Source organism: Hemitrygon akajei, chromosome 4, assembly GCF_048418815.1.
Source record: "Hemitrygon akajei chromosome 4, sHemAka1.3, whole genome shotgun sequence".
NCBI lineage: Eukaryota > Metazoa > Chordata > Chondrichthyes > Myliobatiformes > Dasyatidae > Hemitrygon > Hemitrygon akajei.
In genome coordinates, this window is record NC_133127.1 from 131169815 (window position 1) to 131192360 (window position 22546).

The 22546-nt window shown below is 39.1% G+C and overlaps 1 protein-coding gene across 4 annotated transcripts in view; it reads right to left on the reverse strand.

Annotated features, from left to right (window-relative positions):
* amotl1 (angiomotin like 1) overlaps positions 1 to 22546 on the reverse strand; it is a 148372-nt gene that overhangs the window by 39434 nt on the left and 86392 nt on the right. For all 4 annotated transcript variants that reach the window (XM_073043316.1, XM_073043315.1, XM_073043318.1 and 1 more), the window contains 2 exons: positions 10032 to 10176; positions 8317 to 8409 (listed from right to left, as the gene is read on the reverse strand). In XM_073043316.1, coding sequence (XP_072899417.1) covers positions 8317 to 8409; positions 10032 to 10176 — 238 coding nt within the window. The remainder of the gene's footprint in view (positions 1 to 8316; positions 8410 to 10031; positions 10177 to 22546) is intronic.

Consider the following 22546-nt stretch of genomic DNA (forward strand, 5'->3'; position numbering starts at 1 on the left):
AAGATACAAAAGAGATCAATTAATTTCATGTCAGTTATGAAAATGACAGAAAACAGATCACACTGTGAGAGCTGCAAAGACAGAGAAATGGAAAAAAAGAAATGCTGGAAATTTTCAGCAGATCAGGCAGTAACAGTCTAGGTTGATAATCTTTCAACAATCTGAAGATAAACAATTTAAAAGAAAAGACATACTGGGGGTGATGAAAAAAGCACAAAACAGAAGCTCTTTGATATAATGGAATGCAAAACAGATGAAATGATCAAAGGGATTATGGGCAGGGCAAAAGCGTGTGGTGATGGAACAAGCAAAGTAACAAGGCCTTTATTTGCAGCAATTTCTCAATTAAAGAATCAATTGTACATTGGTGATGATTGTGCTACACAGGATTGTGAAGCAACTTGCTCTCTGGTCTTAAACATATAAGTGAATATACTAGATCAGGGGATCCCAACCTGGGGTCCAGGGGCCCCTCGGTTATTAGTAAGGGTTCATGGCATAAAAAAGCTGGGAACCCCTGTTTTAGAGAGTACTAGAGCTGAAATACGCCAGGAAGGAAAGCACCAAAATCAAAGTTCAAGGTAAAATTATCAAAGAATGTATGTTACCATATACAACCCTGAGATTAATTTTCCACCAGGCATTTGCAGGGAAAAAAAGAATCAGAATCAGGTTTATTATCACCGGCATGTGATGTGAAATTTGTTATCTTAGCAGCAGCAGTTCAATGCAAGACATAATTTAGGAGAGAGAGAAAAAATAATAAGAAGAAATAAAATAAAACATAATAATAAATAAGTAAATCAGTTACATATATTGAATAGATTATTAAAATGTGCAAAAACAGAAAATACTGTATATTAGAAAGTGAGGTAATGTCCAAAGCTTCAAAGTCCATTTAGGAATCAGATGGCAGAGGGGAAGAAGCTGTTCCTGAATCACTGAGTGTGTGTCTTCAGGCTTCTGTACCTCCTACCTGATGGTGAGAAAAGGGCATGCCCTGGGTGCAGGAGGTCTTTAATAATGGACACTGTCTTTCTGAGACACCACTCCCTAAAGATGTCCTGGGTACTTTGTAGGCTACTACCCAAGATGGAGCTGATTAGATTTACAACCTTCTGCAGCTTTTTTTGGTCCTGTGCAGTAGCCCCTCCATACCATACAGCGATACAGCCTGTCAGAATGCTCTCCATGGTACAACTATAGAAGTTATTGGGTGTATTTTGAGATATACAATAGAATTGTATGAAAAACTGTACTGTGTATAGAGACTTCAAAGGCAAGAAGATGAACCAAATATGACATATGTAAATCATCCATATTCAATTATCTTTCAGAAATTGTGTGTTGGATGGCAGGGTGGAGGTGTAAGATGCTCCTTCCCTCCGCTGACCTGTAGGTTACCCTTGGGCAAGGTGCATCACCTGCTTAGCCCCTGATCAGGGTCACATGAAACCATGGGAGCAGACGATGGATGTTCTTATGAGCAGCCGGTGCACACCACAAATCCTGGTTATGCGACCACTGATGCCAGGCAGACAATCTCTGAAGTGCATTGATAATGGCTGGTAAGGTCATGTAAAGACACTGCCCAGAAGGTGGCAATGGCAAACTGCTTCAGTAGGAAAAATTTGCCAAGAACAATCATGGTCATGGGAGCGTGATCGCCTCCGTCATACAAGATGGCACATAATGATGATGGTGTTATTTACTAGCATGGCATGATCTGCATCATTTTAAGCTCTATACACCATGACTTTGTCTGTTTACATTAAGATGCATCATAATGAATGGGGCAGAAACCTGTTACCCCAAACACTGATCATGTGCTCCAAGCCGTGTTGTTTCTGGCCGAGAGCACAGACTTCTGTTGAACATCTAGCTTCCAAACACTCAGATTCACCACAGCAAGTGTCTCAAAGGACAACCTGCTGAATCGGGGGGAGAAAAGCATTTTGCAGCTGGCAAGGCTCTAATAACCAGTTATCAAAGGCGTCACAGTGTCAGAGCAATTGAGTGTTTATAAATATTTTTGTTAAAAAGTAATATTTTGTTACTAAACATTTGGTACAGTAAAAATATGGTGAAAGTTGTCACTATTCCCTTCACCCCATGCTGGAAGCTGGGACTTTGTGGTACAAACATAGATGTGCACACATTAATATTGGAATGGGCAATGGGAATAGAAATGTTCGGCTACCCATGTTGGACTATCTCATCTGTGGACCAGCAGTTGCAGAAGTAATTTCAGGCACTTATTTTTGCTTTAGGTCTGACATGAGATTTCCTTAGTAATAGCGGAACCTTTGAACTTCTGCCAGTCTATCAGGTCCTTAAACATACCACGGGAAGCAGAATTTGTTCGCGTCTCCCCTTTAAGCAATCAGGTCTCCACTGAAATTTTTCGGTGCATCTGGATCACCGAGCAGCAAGAGGTTTCTGATTCAGTGAAACTCCGGGGACCTCGGACATAAGAGGGCAGACGTCCAGCAGAGGGCAAGGGATGAGGATGAAACTACTAAGCTGAGCAATCTCACAGTGGGGAACCGAGTTTATTACATCTGGGGGCCAGTCATCAAGAACTAGCCCATAAGTAAACACTGAGCAACACCTACCATAGCTACAAAGTACAGGTGGTCAGCCATTCTGATGACCAACCCATTATGCTTTAAAAGTGCCAATTAATTATTTTGACAGATAGACAGACAGTGTAACAGTTTCTTTGTGATGTAACCTTGAAACGAATTAGAATAACTTTAGATTAGATTTTTAGTGACAATAATGAGACAGGATCTACTTACTGTAGATTCAGGACTAGGGTACCATCCTCTCAGGATCGGCCCTTTATATCCTGCAAGATGCAAACGCTGGCAAGGACAGACCATAATTGTGACTTGGCCTAACCCATTTTTTTAGCACATTCCAATCAACTAACTTCTATTCATTTTCATTTTCAATCTTTTTTTTTAAATTGATTTTTAAAAAAAGTGAATAGATGCGAATGAGGAGAAGTTACATCAAATACATAATGCAATAAACGTACAAACAACCAAAGGGATGTATACTGTCAAAATCACGTAAATGTAATATTAGACTATTGTGTATAAACAAAGAGCCACAACTCCTCTTGGCAATTCATACAAAAAAAAAATGACTGGAAGTTTTTTTTTATAAAGAGGAAAAAACCCCACTAAACTAATCTAAAACAAAAAGAAGGGACTGGGCAGTCCATTTGAGGATAAAATTACAAAAGAAGAAAAAAAAACAGGTGAATCTGCTAGTATTTTCTCCTTTTGTAATTTTATCCTCAAACTAAATTTTATTGAGTACTTTTGAACTAATTTATACTTTCAATGGAATATATACTATGGAACGACAACTAATTGAATTTAAATGAAGATATAGATTAAGACAAAATGATCAAAGAATAGTAGAAGCGCTTTGTAGTAAATAGATCTGTGCAAGCATAACTATGAGGGTGGTTTGAAGTGATATTCCCAGCCAGAATGGAAATTTCAAGTCAAGTCAAGTCAACTTTTATTGTCATTTCGACCATAACTGCTGGTACAGTGCATAGTAAAAATGAGACAACGTTTTTCAGGACCATGGTGTTACATGACACAGTACAAAAAACTAGACTGAATTACATAATAAAAAAAAACAGAGAAAGCTACACTAGACTACAGACCTACAGTGGACTGCATAAAGTGCACAAAAACAGTGCAGGCATTACAATAAATAATAAACAGGACAGTAGGGCAAGGTGTCAGTCCAGGCTTCGGGTATTGAGGAGTCTGATAGCTTGGGAGAAGAAACTATTACATAGTCTGGTCGTGAGAGCCCGAATGCTTTGGAGCCTTTTCCCAGACAGCAGGAGGGAGAAGAGATTGTATGAGGGGTGCATGGGGTCCTTCATAATGCTAGTTGCTTTGCGGATGCAGTGTGTAGTGTAAATGTCCGTGATGGCAGGAAAAGAGACCCCGATGATCTTCTCAGCTGACCTTACTATCTGCTGCAGGGTCTTTCGGTCCGAGATGGTGCAATTTCCAAACCAGGTAGTGATGCAGTTGCTCAGGATGCTCTCAATACAACCCTTGTAGAAGGTGATGAGGATAAGGGGTGGCAGGTGGACTTTCCTCAGCCTTCACAAAAAGTAGAGATGCTGCTGGGCTTTCTTTGCTATGGAGCTGGTGTTGAGGGACCAGGTGAGATTCTCCACCAGGTGAACACCAAGAAATTTGGTGCTGTTTACGATCTCTGCTGTAAGTTAGTGGATTGGTTTTGGTACATATATGTTGTGTGTAATCATTTTTCCCTCCCACCATTTGATGGAGAAATTATGCTGCTTTAGTAGTGAGAAATTATTATAGTGGCTTGGTGTTTCTGGCCAGCACTCTGCAACACTTTGAATGGTACAGTGATACAATATATATTGTTATTCCTTTCCTTTTAATATTATTTCATCTTGTTCAGCATTCAGCTCCACAGATAAGGAGCAGCCACTTGGGTTAGAGTAAGGTGCTGACTAAGGCTTCAATTTCACTGGTTAGCTCTGAACAGAAAATATGCTTAGAAAGTGGATAAATGTACTTAAACACTAAATATATTTAAATCAAAAGGACATTGTTCAGTCAGAATAAAATGAATTGCAGTAACAGTAGGTACCATCAGGTCTTGAATATCTAATGAACTGATATGTGGCTTACTAGTTGACATCAGAATGGATGGCTAGATCAAAGACGCTTACAATAATGCATTTATACTAAATTACCGCCAGTTTTAATTTAGATGACATTTTTTCTTCAACTAATCTCAATAATTAATTTTATATTTCATGCAGACATTCAAAAAATGTTACGGCAAACTTCCAACCTGAGATTAGTTATATTCACCATTGCAAGCAATTTGAAGTGCTTAATGCTTTCCTGAAAAAAAAATTAACGAATTAAAGACAATCCCCAAAACCTACAGTACAGGTGAATCTGCTAGTATTTATATCAAGCCTTCCGATACATTCTGTGTCTGTAAAGGAAACTAGCTTAGAGGCCCACAGATGGAATAGCAAAACAGAGCTGGCAAGCAGCCAAAAAAGAGCATCTTCCAAAGCAATGAATGGTATTTCTTGTGGTCCATGTTAGAGTCTGATGACTGAGGCTCGCTATTTGCTTTGCGTATTTAGAGTATGCAAAACTCCTGGCAGGAGTAATCCAACGAGAAACTGTAGACCTTTAACCAGCAATGCAGCTGCTGTTGGCATTCCCAATATGTGCTCCATCCAAACTTAATTCAAGGGAATGTGCTAATATAGAAGTGGACATACTATTTCTGCACATTTAGCTATGGAAATAAAATTGCTATCACATGGTGCAAGATTCTCATTTTACTCAACACTTCAAGCCCAATAGTGCATTTCCTTTTTTTTAAACTGATGGATTCAAGAGTTCTATATGCTTAAATGAAAAATTCTAACTCTTACTGTACAACATTCCACTAAATTATCAATGGTTAAAATGAAAGAAAAATATTAATGAAAGAGTTGCTTTATTTTTATAGCATCTTGATCACATATGTGACATTACATCATTGGTTTATATTTGGTTAAATATGTAAACTGAGTCTAGGCTAACAGACGACAACTTAGTTTCATAATATGTAGTTTATTTTTAATTGCTCGAGGTCAACATCACAGCTTCCTTTCAAATGCCGTGTATTTTATGTAAAGTTTCTCCTCCTGACAGCTTGCATCAAGTTTCTCGCTGCTGCTATCAGGAAGGAGGTACAGGAGTTTCAGGACTCACACCACCAGATTCAGGAAGTTATAACCCCTCAACCATCAGGCTCTTGAATGAAAGGGAACAACTTCACTCACCCCATCACTGAACTGTTCTCACAACCTATGGATTAACTTTCAAGGACTCTTCATCTCATGTTCTTAATATTTGTTGCTTATTTATTATTAGTACTATTATTTCTTTTTTATTATTTTTGTACTTGCACAGTTTGTTGTCTTTTGCACACTGGTTGTCTGCCCTGTTGGTGCGATCTTCCATTGATTTTATTATGGTTATTGGATTTATTGAATGTGCCCGCAAGAAAATGAATCTCAGGGTTGTATATAGTGACAGGTATATACTCAGATAATAAATTTATATTGAACTTTGAACTTGATGTCAGAAAAAAAAACTAATACCAAAGCATGTCCCAGTGGAAAACAAATCATGACAGTTCAAATTTTGGAAACAAACGCTATCAGAGCAGTAAATGTTAGTGCATGCAACTTTAACATATTTCACATTTCCACTAATGGTTTTGATGCATAAAAAGTTAATATTTTTGCATAAAGAATAGTACTACTACAATTAACCAGAATATTTACACCAGGAGGTTACTACTTTAAGGTTCAAACTACTAGCACTTCCAAAAATAAAGTTTTTTTCTTGCCTAATAACGTTACGATTGATACATGGTTAATTCTGCTTTGTATGGTTATACAATTAAATTTTAAAACTATAATTACTTCAACTTACTCAGAGTCAGTGTGGAAACAAGGCCTTCAGCCCATTGAATTGGAATTGCCCATCATGCAACCATTTTTACACCAATCTTACACAGATTCCCGCAGTGCCCACAGATTCTACCACTTACCTCCACACAAGGGTAACCAGGAGATACCCAAGGTCGTACAAGAACCATACAAATTTAACATAGAGCATTGGAAGTCAAGATCAAACCTGAGTTAGTTGAGTTGTGAGGTGCAACACCAATATTTGTGCCAGTAGGCAGCACAAACCTGTCCCTTCAATTTGAAATAATTTTAATTTGAATTCAAATATGTATATCCCTTTAAAATGAATATCAGGTGTACAGGTAAAGCCATATTCCCCCAGTTACTGGCCTATTTTTGTGAATTAACAAAGAATTGATTTTGAAAGCAGCCAGAATGTACAGTAGTTCTGTCACATCTGGCATATTCCTTCAAAAATATTGGGAGAAACAAAATATCACTAATATTTTAGGTCAACTTGGAAGTATGCATGAAGGTGCTATACAATTTCAGTTCTCCCTTTTTCCCTCTGCTTTTGTTGATCAAGAGAACAGGTTAGCATTTTGAGGAATAAAATTAGTGTAATCAGTGGTTTAAGACAAGGCTTAAAACAGCTGTCTCTGAAATTTCTAAAGCATCAAATTACTTAGTATTTAATGATTACATTTAGAAAAGCACCCCTGGGTCACAACATACAAAGCAAGTCAGTGCATGTAGTTTAATTAGAAGCCAAGCAGTGGTATAGCCCTAAGCAAGCAATTGGCATTCAACTGCTGCAGAACTTCAACTGAGCATATACCTAACTCTCCGAAAATAAAGAAACAACAAATTTCCTGTAAAACAATTGGCCTATTTCATGTGTTGTCAATAGTTCCCATCATCTCTGTGGAAGATACATATATTTATAGCTTTACTGATCATTATTGAAGAGTTGCATGGAGATTAACTCATTACCCGAAAGGAGCTAAGTTTGGGTCAGGCAAATTTCCTTTCACCATACTGAAGAACCAGCTTTCAGGCTGAGTATTCACATTTTAGCTGAGAAATACAAATGCTTGCTGTGGGTCTAGGTAACAACTAGTGTACATGTTTTTACAGATATTAGTCCTTGTTTGAAGTATTAATGGTTTTGTTCTAAATAACTGGATTGACTGGATTGGAGGTTCATCCCTGGACTGCAATCCAAATTGCAAATACAGTTAAGTTATTGTGTTGATTTTAAACTTCAAAATCTGGCTCTCTAGGTAGTTTCATCCAAATTATTTGCAGCAGATAACTGTTTTACTAATAACATTCCCCTGCAAGCTTCATTTAGTAAACTACACAAAGCAAATTGCAAAAATTCTCATTGCATTAGGACGCTAGCACCCAGTCTTGACATACACTGGGCAAAAATATAGAAGCCTCCCAATTTCCAACTAGAAAATAAAACAAAGAGGAGGAACATGAATCTAACAGAAAGCGGGACTGAATTTCAACTTTGGGTTTTGATTTTATTTTTTGGGGTAATGCTGATTTTGTCCTACTTGCTTACTATGATGCAGCTCTGCCATTCCATTTCACCCCAACATCTCAGCAACATGCAAAAATTATACTCGTAATTCACTTTTTATATAAATAAAGACAAAACTATTACTGTTGCTGTAACCTATGTGTCCATCATACTAAGGTTCAACTTTCCCTGCACATCAAAAGAAGAATTTTATCTTTAACACAGAACATCCACCTGAACCCCAGAGCTTGTTCTGGGTATTCTGGTCCACAGTACTTACTCTGAGTTGTGTAATGATCCTCTGTTGTCATGCCATCTTCAGCTTCATCATACACCCTGCTGGCTATCTGCCTGTTAGCAGTCTCTAGGCGATCTATGTAGAAATAAAACATATTTCTTCAAAAATATTAACATGTTATTTACGGCAAGTTGTTGTAAAATAGCTAACTTAGGCAAACCAAGACTTGTGCTACTTCTATTACAATTTTCTCAAATGTCCTGCTACACAGATTACGACTGATACTTTCAGAGCACAACCTCTATCAGAATTCCAATTGACTCTCAAACCACTTAACTATCCCTGTGTTTCAGACAAGCACTCACTCATTTCACTGAGACATCTAGAGTCTTTTTTCTATTCCCACTTGTGGTCTCCCGACACTAGCCAGAACAAACACAGAATTCTTTCCCAACTATCATCCTTTCTCAAACTTAAACTATCTCAAATTTTGGTTTCCAAATAACTTCTTAAATTGGGAGTGCCACGACCATTTTGTGAGCTATGAATTTTCACAAACAGCAGTGACATAAGGACTGGATTTTCTTTTATTTTGGGATCATTTAAGCATATCTTTCAGCCAGGAAATCTGTGTTACTTCAGATCTATCATCTCAATTAAATGACAAAATCACAGCACTCAAACCCAGAAGCATGACTGCAATAATGAGACAAGACACGCAAAGATAAAAATCAATGCAAAATTAACTTCTGAACCACAGGAAATCCTGTTAATTTGAAACTCAACATGAAACAAGAGTTTTCTGAGATTCCCCAGCACTAAAACTGGATTCTGTGATGGTTTAGAGCCCACAAAGGATCCACCAGTCCATTTATGGAATATAAAACATAGAAATTAACAGCACATAACAGACCCTTCAGCCCACAATGTTGTGCTGACAATGTAATCTACTCTAGAGCCTGCCTAGAATTTCCCTAGCCCATAGCCCTCTGTTTTTCTAAGCTCCATGTACCTATCTAAGAGGCTCTTAAAAGGCCCTATTGTATCCACTTCCACCACTCCAACCAGCAGTACATCCCACGTACATTGTGCGCTATTTATTTTAAAGGAGATTTTACAGGGGCAAAGAACAACGGTTGAAATAAGCAACACGAGTTTCCAAATGTATCTTTTTGCTTCAGATGCATCTGAAAGTCTGGAGAACTTAAAGAGAATGGACAGAATATGGAACGGTACTCATAGGGACTGAATTTGAGAATGAGTAACTAGCCTAAGAAATGGTCTGTAGTGGTGCAACTTCTCAGTGGAGAAGGTGGACCACACAATCAGCCTTTCTATTGATTTTTCATACTTAGAGCAAATAACTGGAAGTGTAAAGAGCTAATAAAACATTGTATGCATGACAGTGTTACATAAGTGTGGACCCTGGACATAATAGAGATGTGGTGAAAATCAAACAAGCTAACGAGTACTTTTTATCCAAACTTACCCTCTAACCATAAATCTGCAAGCCAACCCTTTAAATGAGTACAAGAATGACAAAGTTCTTATTTAATGCGGATGCTGGAGAGGAAATTGCAAGCACATCAAACACTAAACTTAGTTAAGTGATAGCAAGTTCAGAAATATTATGCTGGATTTCATTTATCATCCTAAACACTCAATGTTATCCTGCTCTGCAAAATTAATTAGTTTTAGAATGCGCTTCCAGTAAAAACAGATATTTAGCAACTTATTTCACTGGATATTACAAATACCTCTAAGGTCCCTGTTGAAATCATGTAATCTTCGTATTTCTCCCTCCAGTTTGTTCCTCATTGCTTTATCCAGAGTCTCCCGCTTGGTGCTGGATTTTACCAGACTCTCATGGGCTTCTGAGATCCGCTGGATTTCCATTTCAAACTGTAATAGAAAACAAAACAATGCACTGTTGGTTAATGTTTCCATTCATTTTCACTTCTTAATGGGCTACTGAGAGTGGAAAGCACGTGATTAGAAAAACATGTACTTGTGATTTTATTAATGTCAATGGAAATCATAAATAAATTTTTTGAAGCTCAGGCAGACATATGCAGACCTATTAAGTTTGAAAGAGAAAGTTACAATAGTAGTTTTAAGCAGAATGAAAGGGAAAGCCTGCTTTCACATTAGGCAATGGCAAGATAATGAAAGGAAGGCCACACATTCCAAAATTCACATGAAGCTCAATGGAAAGTTTTAATTGAAATGTTTCCCCCAGACACCCAATCATAAAACCATTTACTTAAAGTTTATTAAAATTGCATTGCTTCTGGGAGAAACAGAAACCACAGCATGAAGACAGTGTAGGAAAACCTAATCTGTGACTGTAGGAAGAATATCAGTGTCAATCCAATATCAAAAGCAAGACTATTTTCGTGAAATATCGTACCTGCTGTTTCTGGCCTATTCACTCAGTTTGTAAATATTCCCTTGAGCTTCTTTACATCCTCCTCAATATTCAGACTCCACTCTGATTTTATACCATCAGTAAACTTGGAAATATGACATTTGCTCCCTCAGGCAAAACAAACTGCACATACTATTATGAATACTTGGGGGCCACAGCACCAGTCCCTGTAATGACCACTTCTCACAGCCTGACGGGAATCTGTTTATTCCCATTTTTTGCTTTCTGTAAGCTACTAAATCATCATCTGTTTATTACCCACAATTCCGCAACACTTTGTTGACCAACCAATTATGTGGGACCTTAACTAAAGCCTTCCAAATATTGGCTCCCTCTTACCAGTTCCACTAACCAATCCCCTCAAAGATTGCTAACAGACAGACATACTTTATTGATCCTGAGGGAAATTGGGTTTCGTTACAGCTGCACCAAGAATAGTGAAGAAATATAGCAATATAAAACCATAAATAATTAAATAATAATAGGTTAATCATCCCAAGTGAAAATAAGTCCTGGACCAGCTCAGGGTGTCTGACACTCCGAGGGAGGAGTTGTAAAGTTTGATGGCCACAGGTAGGGATGACTTCCTATGCCACTCAGTGTTACATCTCGGTGGAATGAGTCTCTGGCTGAATGTACTCCTGTGCCTAACCAGTACATTATGGAGTGGATGGGAGTCATTGTCCAAGATGGCATGCAACTTGGACAGCATCCTCTTTTCAGACACCAGCGTCAGAGAGTCCAGTTCCACCCCCACAACATCACTGGCCTTACGAATGAGTTTGTTGATTCTGTTGGTGTCTGCTACCCTCAGCCTGCTGCCCCAGCACACAACAGCAAACATGATAGCACTGGCCACCACAGACTCGTAGAACATCCTCAGCATCGTCCACCGATGTTAAAGGACCTCAGTCTCCTCAGGAAGTAGAGACGGCTCTGCCCCTTCTTGTAGACAGCCTCAGTGTTCTTTGACCAGTCCAGTTTATTGTCAATTCGTATCCCCAGGTATTTGTAATCCTCCACTATGTTCACACTGACCCCTTGGATGGAAACAGGGGTCACCGGTGCCTTAGCCCTCCTCAGGTCCACCACCAGCTCCTTAGTTTTTTTCACATTAAGCTGCAGATGATTCTGCTCGCAACATGTGACAAAGTTTCCCACCGTAGCCCTGTACTCAGCCTTATCTCCCTTGCTGATGCATCCAACTATGGCAGAGTCGTCAGAAAACTTCTGAAGATGGCAAGACTCTGTGCAGTAGTTGTGAAGTCCGAGGTGTAGATGGTGAAGAGAAAGTGAGACAGGACAGTCCCCTGTGAAGCCCCAGTGCTGCTGACCACTCTGACACACAGTGTTGCAAGCGCACATATTGTGGTCTGCCAGTCAGGTAATCAATAATCCATGACACCAGGGAAGCATCCACCTGCATCACTGTCAGCTTCTCACCCAGCAGAGCAGGGCGGATGGTGTTGAACACACCGGAGAAGTCAAAAAACATGCCCCTCACAGTGCTTGCTGGCTTGTCCAGGTGGGAACACATTATTCAGACAGGATTTTGCTTTAATAAATCTAAACAAACTCTGTTCACTTCCATTATTCTTTTTAAGATATTTGAATATTTTTACGATATTTATTGTATCCTTCATTATAGTTTCCAGTACTTTCCCTACTTCTGCCTTTCAGTTAACAGGTTAGTGATTTCTTATTTTCTCTGGATGGGTGGGCTATTGGTACCTCCAAATCACAGGAACAACTCCAGAATCTATAGAATTTTGGAAGATTTAAACCACCATCTCTAAAGGCATCATTCACACAGGCTAGAAGGAGAAAGTGAATGCAGAAGTGAAGATAGAAATAAAATGACTGAGACAAATACAAAAAGCAAAATAAGACAGCACAGCTGCCACAATAGACAAAATATCTTAACTTGTACAAAATAAAGAGCAAAGACAAAGTTATAGATAATAACAAAGAATGAGTATTCAGGAAGCAACCTTTATACTTGTCCTTCAGTTTTCAGTATTTTGCAGTACATGTTGATGAAAGCACAGAGTGATAACCTCGTAGGTGAACTGTTTAAGACTGGAGTGAATCAGACATGCAAATTCTTAACTAATCAGATTGCAGGAATGTGAAATTAACCATGCAAGTACTGAGTAGGAATAAAATCACGGCCTGGTACTTGTTGCAAGACTCCACAACCATCTTTGAATCACTTAGTAAATGCCAATGGTAGTGCATCGATAACTCATTTTGAACATAAATTGATCTTAAAAACATGAAACTTTATCACGGACAAGAGATACAAAAAATGAAAAAGAAATCAAACTTTAAGGCATCTACACTTTAAGGAGAGCTTGAAACCAAAGAAATATTGTTAAATTCAGAAAAACTGCATGATTACCAACACAAAATCTGAGTGGTGCCACAAGAACTCTTGCTCAATGTCAGCAAGACCAAGGAACTGATCATTGACTATAGGAGGAGGAAACCAGAGGTCCATGAGCCAGTCCTCATCAGGGGATCAGAGGTGGAGTGGACAGAGTCAGCAACTTTAAATTCCTCAGTATTTCCAGAAGATCTGTCCTGGGTCCAGCACGCAACTGCCATTACAAAAAAATCACGGCAGCACCTCTACTTTCTTAGAAGTTTGCAAAGATTCAGCATGTTATCTAATACTTTGACAAACTTCTATGAAGTTGCAGTGAAGAGTATATTGACTGGATGCATCACAGCTTGGTATGGAAGCACCAATGCCCTTGAATGGAAAAGCCTACTAAAATAATGGATGCAGCCCAATCCATTATGAGTAAAACCCACTCCATTACTGAGCACATCTACAAGGAGTGCTGTCACAGGAAAGCAGCATCCATCATCAAGGACCCCCAGTGTCCAAAAAAAGACTTTCTTTTTGTATTTGCATAGCTTGTTGTCTTTTGCACATTGGTTGTTTGTCTGTCCTATTGGGTGCAATCTTTCATTGATTTTATTGTATTTACTGTGATTGCTCACAAGAAAATGAATCCCACGGTTGTCTATGATGACATATATGTACTTTGATAATAAATTTGCTTTGAACACTCAATTCCCCACTTGTTGTTAGACAACAACATTGGATAATAGGTTTGAAAATACTGATAACATTTAGGCTCGTCAGAATCCAGATTTCTGGGCAATTCAAATGGAACTGTTGCTTTAGCATTCTCATACTGAAAGTTGTTTGGGTGGCAGCAGGAGTTTTACCACTTGTTTTCTTCCAGTGGGAGTGATTTGCAACATCAGCCTTGGAAGTAAACACCCTTCAAATAACATACTTCAAGGGCTGCTGTACCATTACAGCACGACTGTAACCGGGAGTAATGTGCAGGACCATGTCTTTATGGTTAAAATAATATAAACATTCATTGAGAAGCAGGTCAGTTTGTTGTGTTTTCAATAGTCATGTGGGCTCCATTCGTAAACAACTGATGTTTTGACAAACTTTCAATTCCTTACTTCACCTCCCTCCTTTCCAAACACAATATTTGAACAAACAATGTGCCAATGATTAGATTGATTTTTTTTTTTTTTTTTACAGGAATCTGTAAACAGCTCTTTCAATGGCTTATGTGGAACACATTAGAGAGGAACAATGCTGTTGAAGTATCCGTAAGTAAAAGTGTCACCACCCCAAATGCAGAGAGATACGCAAGTCAGCATGGAGAATAACTCTGCACAGTCTTGGCCGCAAAGTGGAATAGCTGGAACGGGTGCCAGACATACCCATCCATAGTTGGTATCATTTATAAAATGTTTCTTTGGGTTGGATAGGAACAATATTCAAGGCATCCCTGCAGATGTACTTATTAGGCCCTCATGTACTTTCCACGTTGAATGCATTGGGATGCACCAAAGAGATTGCAAGAGGCATTTAAACAGGCATTTGAACTGGCAAGCCAGAGAAAGACATGCAGGCCAGTGGGATTAATATAATGGGCAAAGAGTTCAACCAGGATGTAGTGGGTCCAAAGACTGGTTTTGTCCTGTATGATTCTATAACTTTCTCCTGGCCCTCTGTTTTCACCAGTGCTAGAAGTGCACCCTCAACAATGTGATGAGTTTATACTAAATGGGTTTCTCCAATGCTACCGAAACGCTAGTTAAAATTGACCCCTGGACCCAGCTGGAAGCCCGAGAAGGGTTTGAGTCATATACTTTGGGAAAGCGCTAGATCCTAATTTCTAGTACTTTGAGATGCTAATTTTCTAATTCAGTTTTCAATTCTATGACTACTTGAACACAAAATTAATTTAAGGCTTTAAACGCTAGCATCTGGGAATTGATTGTTGCTTGCAGCTCATTCCCCTTAATAGCTTTAAATAACAGGGTCAGTTGATCCAGCCTTCTTTCTTAATGTAGAATTGATTAGTGTGGAATGAATCAGTTTTAAATACCACTGGCATACGTTGAGAAATTTCTTGTTTTGCAGCAGCAGTACTTTGCAATACATAATAAAAAGTATATATAAAAAATTAAATTAGTGCCATAGAAAGATGGAAATACCGTGTAAGTGTTCATGGGTTCATTGTCCGTTCAAAAATCTGACGGCAGAGGGGTAGGCACGATAAACAGTATTCTTGCTAGGTAGGCCAGGGCCAGGAATATCCTAACTCAATGACTCAATTGTGCACAATGGGTAACCAGCCTCCAGAAAGTTATGACCAGTGACTTAACTCCTATTGGGATCTAAGGCTGGAGGCACAACCCAAGTGGTCAACAGAGGGGTGATTAGTCATAATGTATATGGATTGAGAGGAAAAGAAGAAAAATGTTTCAAAAATAAGAGTGAAGCATTACATCTAGCATCATAAGCAACTCAGCAGTTGGGTTCTTATATACAACATCCAGATTCTGAATCTGAATATTGTATGAGGATTACATAGCTTATTGAAACTATAAATTACCTTATTAATGTTGCCTGTATAATGGTTATTATCAGGATGAAATGGCTGCTAGGACATTAATTAGCAACGGAAACACTCATGTTGAGACACTTTTCCATATTAAGCTAGACTCTTAATGGATTGGCCAGCAACTTAAGGGGAATTACAACCCTTTTGCTATTTTTTTTCTGCACACCAAGATCACAATTCTTATGAGCAATTTCTGGACTGATATCATTTCCATTTGGCTTGGTGTCAATTTCTGTCTTGTATCTTTGAAGTGCTTTAGGATATTTTACTGCTGGTTTGAAATGGATAAACCTCTGTTGGGATTGCTCATCAATGGGTCATACAGACTATTTAATACATTGCAGGATTGCACTAGCTGGCTGGTGGCATAGTGGCATCAGTGCTGGACTTCAGAGCGAAGGCTCCCAAGTTCGAATCCAGCCAGCTCCCTTACATGCTTTCCATCTGTGCTGGGTTAAGCATCCAGCTAGCAACTTGGCCTCATGAAAACAAAAAAGCCTGTTAAAAAAAGTGTCCCAATAACTCCACTCGGAGTTAAGGGCTTTCTTCTCCTTCTTCTTCAAGATTGCATTAAATCCAATTAATTTTTTTAATATATTGAATAGGGAATAGGGAAATACTCTTCTACATATTGCGTATACACTGTTTTTACTTAGAGGACAAGCACATATTTTCCAAGATAAATATGAAACAAGCTTAATCCATTTGTAGTTCTGCTACATTTTACACAGTAAATAATAGCGCCCTGAACAGTGTTGCAGAACACGGAGTCTGAGGGGTACAAATACATAGCTCCCTCAAAGTTGTGCTGCAGATAAAGAGGATGGCAACAATGGTATTTAGAATGTTTGCCTTTGTTGATCAGGGCACTGAGAAGAGTTGGGATGTCAGTTGCAGCTCTACAAGATGTTAACGAGGCCACACTTGGGGACCTGTGTGCAGTTTTGGTTGCCCAGCTAAAGGAAAGATGTCACTAAGCCAGAAAAGGTGTAGAAAATATTCACAAGGATGTTCAGAAGGACTGGACAGTATGAATTACAAGGGCAAGACTAGGTGTACTGGGACTGTTTTCCCTGAAGCATTGCAGAGGTCTTTAACATCACAAACGGCATAGGTAAGATCAGTCTTTTTCCCAGGGTAAAGGGATCTAAAGTTAGAGGAATTGGGTAAATTGTGAGAGGCAAACAATTTAAATGGGGCCTAAGGAACAAGTCCCCCCCCCCCCCCCCCACAGAGGATAGTGGGTATGATGAAGAAGCTGCTGCAAGAACTGGTAGAATTGTGTACAATTACAATGTTTAAATGGCATTTAGACAGTTAGGAAAGGTTCAGAGTGAAATGGGTCAAATGCAGATAAGCGAAACTAACTCAGGTAGACAACTGGGTCGGCCTGAATAGGCTGAAGCAAAAGGCCTGTTTCTGAGCTGTATATCATTCAATACTATACTATTCTATATTCTCATCAGCATCAGCTAAATATAGTATTGTGACTTTCAGGGAGCTTGATTATTACGCCATATTTTCACTTCTATCAGGTTTTGGATGTTATTACCTAATGCACAAAGCTCCATTTCTAAGTCAGAGGTAAACAGATTATTGATAAGGAAAGGCTGAAGGTTTCAAGAATAGATGGCAATGTGAATTGAGGTTACATTCAAGAGCAATTATTGTGGTAGCAGAGCAGACTAAAGACACTCAACTCCTCCTATTTTGTATGTGTGTATGTTTAAGATATCACTAGCTCAACTTAGCCATATTTTTATACTTTAAAAATGTAAATCTACACCAATTTGTGAAGCAGAGATGTCTCATTTAAACATCTTGTGCATAAACAATAGAGGAAGGTGGGTGGAATACCAGTATAGCAATGTTAAATTGACTGGAAAAAAACAGGTTTGATAAGGCATAAAAATACTTCAGTGCCAACAACCATAGCAGTGAGTGCTTCCAGTCAAGGACAAGATAAACCGTCAATGGTTTTGCATGGTTGAAACAGTATACGGCAGTAAAGTGAGGTTAAAAACAAGCAAATGGGTGCATTTTTTTATTAGTTTCAATGCAGAATTACATCTAATTAACAAAACTCTATTGTGTAACTTGAATTTACTTTGTTCCTGCATTTGCAATTTACTTATCAGATCCAGAATAGAAAGGGTACTTCACTAAAAATTTTGCTCTTAATGTAGACTTTGAAAATGACTCGGAGAAATTCAAATAATACAAATAATTTTTAAAAATGCTATTTTTACTGAAATCTCTGAAAACGGCAGGCAATCATTTATATCGACCAACTTGTGCTGGACAAACAAGATCGCTGGACAAAAATAAAAAGGTCCAACAGATTTGCAATTAACTTGATTTTGTTTGAGCCCAACAAATATTCTTTCTAGTTCAGCCTGACCTGTAGTGATATCTGCTGCGACATGCTGTACTCTACTACATATGACATAAAATATGAAACAAAGGAAGTTCATTCAATGCTGAGCACATTCATTTCTACAGAATAAAAAATTGTCATCTCTGCTCAGATGGAACCAAAAAAAAACGAATTGTTGGAGAAACTTAGCAGGTCGAGCAGCATCTGTGGAGGTAATGGGATAATCAATATTTCAGGTCAACGTCCATCTTTTACAGAAATGTTTTTGTTTTTAAAACACAGAGGGACAGATGCCTGGAATGTGCTGTCAGACAACAGCATGAATCATTTAGACAGGCACATTAAAAGGCATGGAATTGAGGGATAAATACCGTGTGCAGGCAGGTGAGATTAGTTTGGACTGGCACCATAGTCGACAAAAGTCAATGTAGGCCAAAGTTCGTGTGCCGTATTCTCCCAGGTTCCCTGCATCAGTCTCGATCCGCAACATTGACACCTCCCTCATCAGTCTGTCCTTTGCTCCAGCTTTCAGCATCTGCAGTCAGCAGTGCCTCAGATGGAAGGCATTTTGAACATTATGCCTGTGCTAGTACAAACACCACACTGGATCTATCCATCATGAATCAATACTCATCAGCCACAGAAACTCTTGACTATGATCCTTCAAACATTGTAGGAAATAAAGTCAGGGGAGAAATAGTAAAATAAGTAAATGCCAGCAACTTATTGTTAATTCTTCCCTGCATTTTCTAAAAAAAATAAGTGTTTTCAAAGAGCAAACACGAGGAAATCTGCAGATGCTGGAAATTTGAACAACACACACAAAATGCTGGTGGAACACAGCAGGCCAGGCAGCATCTATAGAGAGAAGCGCTGTTGACGTTTCGAGCCGAGACCCTTCGTCAGGACCCTGACAAAGGGTCTCGGCCCGAAACGTCAACAGTGCTTCTCCCTATAGACGCTGCCTGGCCTGCTGTGTTCTACCATCATTTTGTGTGTGTAATAAGTGTTTTCATTCCCTTCAAGCCAAAATGTAGTAAACAATGTACTTGCTGGTCCTTTCATTAGTAACTTGCAGACCATAGTACTCCCTGGTCATGCATGCTAACCCTGATATGAAAATGAATTACGTCGTTGTTGTCATTGGAAGTATCGATGAAGGCACAGGTTCTTTGAGGTTTCAGATGCAGAAAGTGAGATGCTGCTTCTAGCTCTTCCTTGAAAGAAATTGTAAGATTTCAGGATAGATTGTCTGTGCATGTGTTTCTTTTCCCCTTAAAAAAAAGTCAAAGAAAAACATAACCAATTTTTCATCATTCACCAACTCTTGTGCCCAGGGTCCAGGTATACCAAGCACAATCCTCTCGATGAGTATGAGCAGATGAAGCAAAAACATCACATTTTTGGGTAACAATTTCAAATATCTATTTCCAAATATGTGCAGTGTAGTTATTATCCCAGCTAACAGAGTATAGGATATACCATCAGACAACTGTTGAGAGCAAAGATAACCAACCAGCCATTTTGAATGGCCCTGCTGTACTGTCCTGTCAGGTCATTTCAATCATCTCTTCGAGGAAAGAAAGTCTTCCTAATATTTGTTTCAATTTAAAAAGGCTCACAAGTTGACAGTTGCACTGGCAATGGTGTTTGGTGTCTGGATACAGACTTCATGTCATAATGCAGAACAAAGCATAATTTAATACTTTACAACACTGAAGCAGGTCCATTAGTCCACCCAGACACGTCGACTATCAAGCACCCATTTCTACACTAATCCTACCCTGACCGATTTATTCTTTTTTTAGTGAAACATTAATGAAACCATGATTCATCACGGTTACTAATAAATACAAAACCCACAGCTCAGTTATGGACGGACAGCTGTGGTTTGATGTTATTTTTATACAATTATCTGGCATTTTCATTTGCACTGTTCTGTTCCCATCATTAGGAATGGAAGACCCCTACAGGTAAACCTACAAGCTGAAAATGTACTGATCATGAGATCACACCAGCAGTCTGATGTACACTTCAAATATTTTGCAAATGGCAACAAAGCTTCAAGTTCCTGTGATCAATATCTCCAACAATCTGTCCCGTGCCCAGCATACTGATGTAATCATGAAGGCGGCTCACCAGTAGTTCTACTGCATGAGGAGTTTGTAAGATTTAGAACAATACCAAAGACTCCAACAGGTTGAGTGAACTCGGCCTTTTCTCCTTGGAGTGACGGAGGATGAGAGGTGACCTGATAGAGGTGTATAAGTTGATGAGAGGCATTGATCATGGATAGTCAGAGGCTTTTTCCCAGGGCTGAAATAGTTGCCACAAGAGGACGCAGGTTTAAGGTGCTAGGGAGTAGGTGCAGAGGAGATATCAGGGATAAGTTTGTTGTGTTTTTTTTCACAGAATGGTGAGTGCATGGAATGGGCTGCCGGCAACAGTGGTGGAGGTGGATACGATAGGGTCTTTTAAGAGACTCACGGAGCTTAGAAAAATAGAGGGCTATGTGTAAGCCTAATAATTTCTAATTACTAGGTACAACTTTGTGGGCCGAAGGACCTGTATTGTGCTGTAGGTTTTCTACTCTTCCAAATTTTTAAAGATTTAAAGCATTCTGACTGTCAGCTTCACAGCCTGGTATGAAGGTTCCAAGGTACAGGAATGCAAGAGAGGGTTGTAGATTCAGCCGGTTCCATCACAGGCAGAACTCCACCCACCATCAATGACATCTTCAAGAAGCTGAGCCTCAAGAAGACAGCATCCATCATTACTGACCCTCACCAATCTAGTCATGCTCTCACTACTACCATCAGGGAGAAATTATGAGAGCAGGAAGACACACATTCAATGATACAGGAACAACACCCACTCCAAATTCAGAATTCTGAATGGTTCATGAACATAACCTCATTATACCATTTTCATTTTTGCATTATTTATTGTTATTTATAGTAATTTTTTGTCTGCACTATACTGTACTGTCGGGCTTATCTGCCTTTAATTTCCTTTCTTTTATCTCCCTTCCTTCTTAATGAGTGGAGTGACAACTGCAATTTTCCAGGCCCCCTTGAACTATCCAGAATCTAGCGACTCTTGAACGATTGCTACTAATGCCTCCACAGTTTCTTTGGTTATCTCTTTCAGAACCCATCTGGTCCAGATGACTTATCTACCTTCAGAGTCTTCAGTTTCCCAAGCACCTTCTCCTTTGTAATAGCAGTGGGCCTCTGTTCCCCGACCCTATACAATTTTTGTCATACTGCTGACATCTTTCACAATGATGACTAATGCAAAACACTAGAAGTTTATACATCATTACTTTGTCCTCCATTATTGCCTCTCCAGTGTAATGTTCTAGCAGTCAGATATACACTCTCACCCCTCTTTTACTCATTATATATTTGAAAAAAAAACTTCTGGTATTCGTTATTATATGGTTGACTAGCTTACCTGCATATTTCATTTTTTTCTCTCCGTATTGCTTTTTAGTTGTCTTCTGTTGGTGTTTAAAAGCTTTCCAATCCTCTAACTTCCCACCAATTTTTGCTGTATTATAAGCCTTCTCATTTGCTTTAATCCAATCACAAACCAGAGAAAATCTGCAGATGCTAGAAATCCAAGCAACACATACAAAATGGTGGAGGAACTCAGTAGGCCAGGCAGCATCTATGGAAAAGAGTATAGTCAACGTTTTGGGCCGAGACCCTTCAGCAGGACTGAGACAAAAAGGATGAGGAGCCTCTACCCCTACCTTTTAAACTTACATCTTTTTTTCTCCAGTCCTGCTGAAGGGTCTCGGCCCGAAACATCAACAGTACTCTTTTCCATAGATGCTGCTGAATTCCTCCAGCATTTTGTGTATACCACTTGCTTTTATGCTGCCTTTGACTTCCCTCATCAGCCATGGTTGCCTTATCCTCCAATCAGAATACTACTTCTTCTCTGGGATGTATCTATCCTGTGCCTTTCAAATTTCTCCCAGAAACTTCAGCCACTGCTATTCTGCCATCATCCCTGTAAGTGTCCCCTTCCTGTCAATCTTGGCCAGCCCCTCTGTCCTGCCCCTGTACTTCTCTTCATTCCACTGTAATATTGATACATCTAATTTTAGTTTCATCCCCTCAAACTTCACAGTGAATTCTATCATATTAAGATCACTGTCTCCTAAGGGTTCCTTTACCTTAAGCTCCCTAATCAAATCTGGCTCATTTCACAACACCTTGCTCTTGTTGCTCTTGCCCTACGGAGCTTAATTACATGCTGCTCTAAAAAGCCATCTCGTAAGCATTCTAAAAATTCCCTCTCTTGGGATCCAACACCAACTTGGTTTTCCCAACATACCTGCAGATTAAAATCCCCATGACTATACATGACTATATGACATTGCTCTTTTTTACACGCCTTTTCTATCTCCTGTTGTAATTTGTACCCCACATCCTGGCCACCTTTTTGGAGCCCCACATATAACTCCCATCAGGATCTTCTTATCTGCGGTTTCTCAACTCTGCCCAC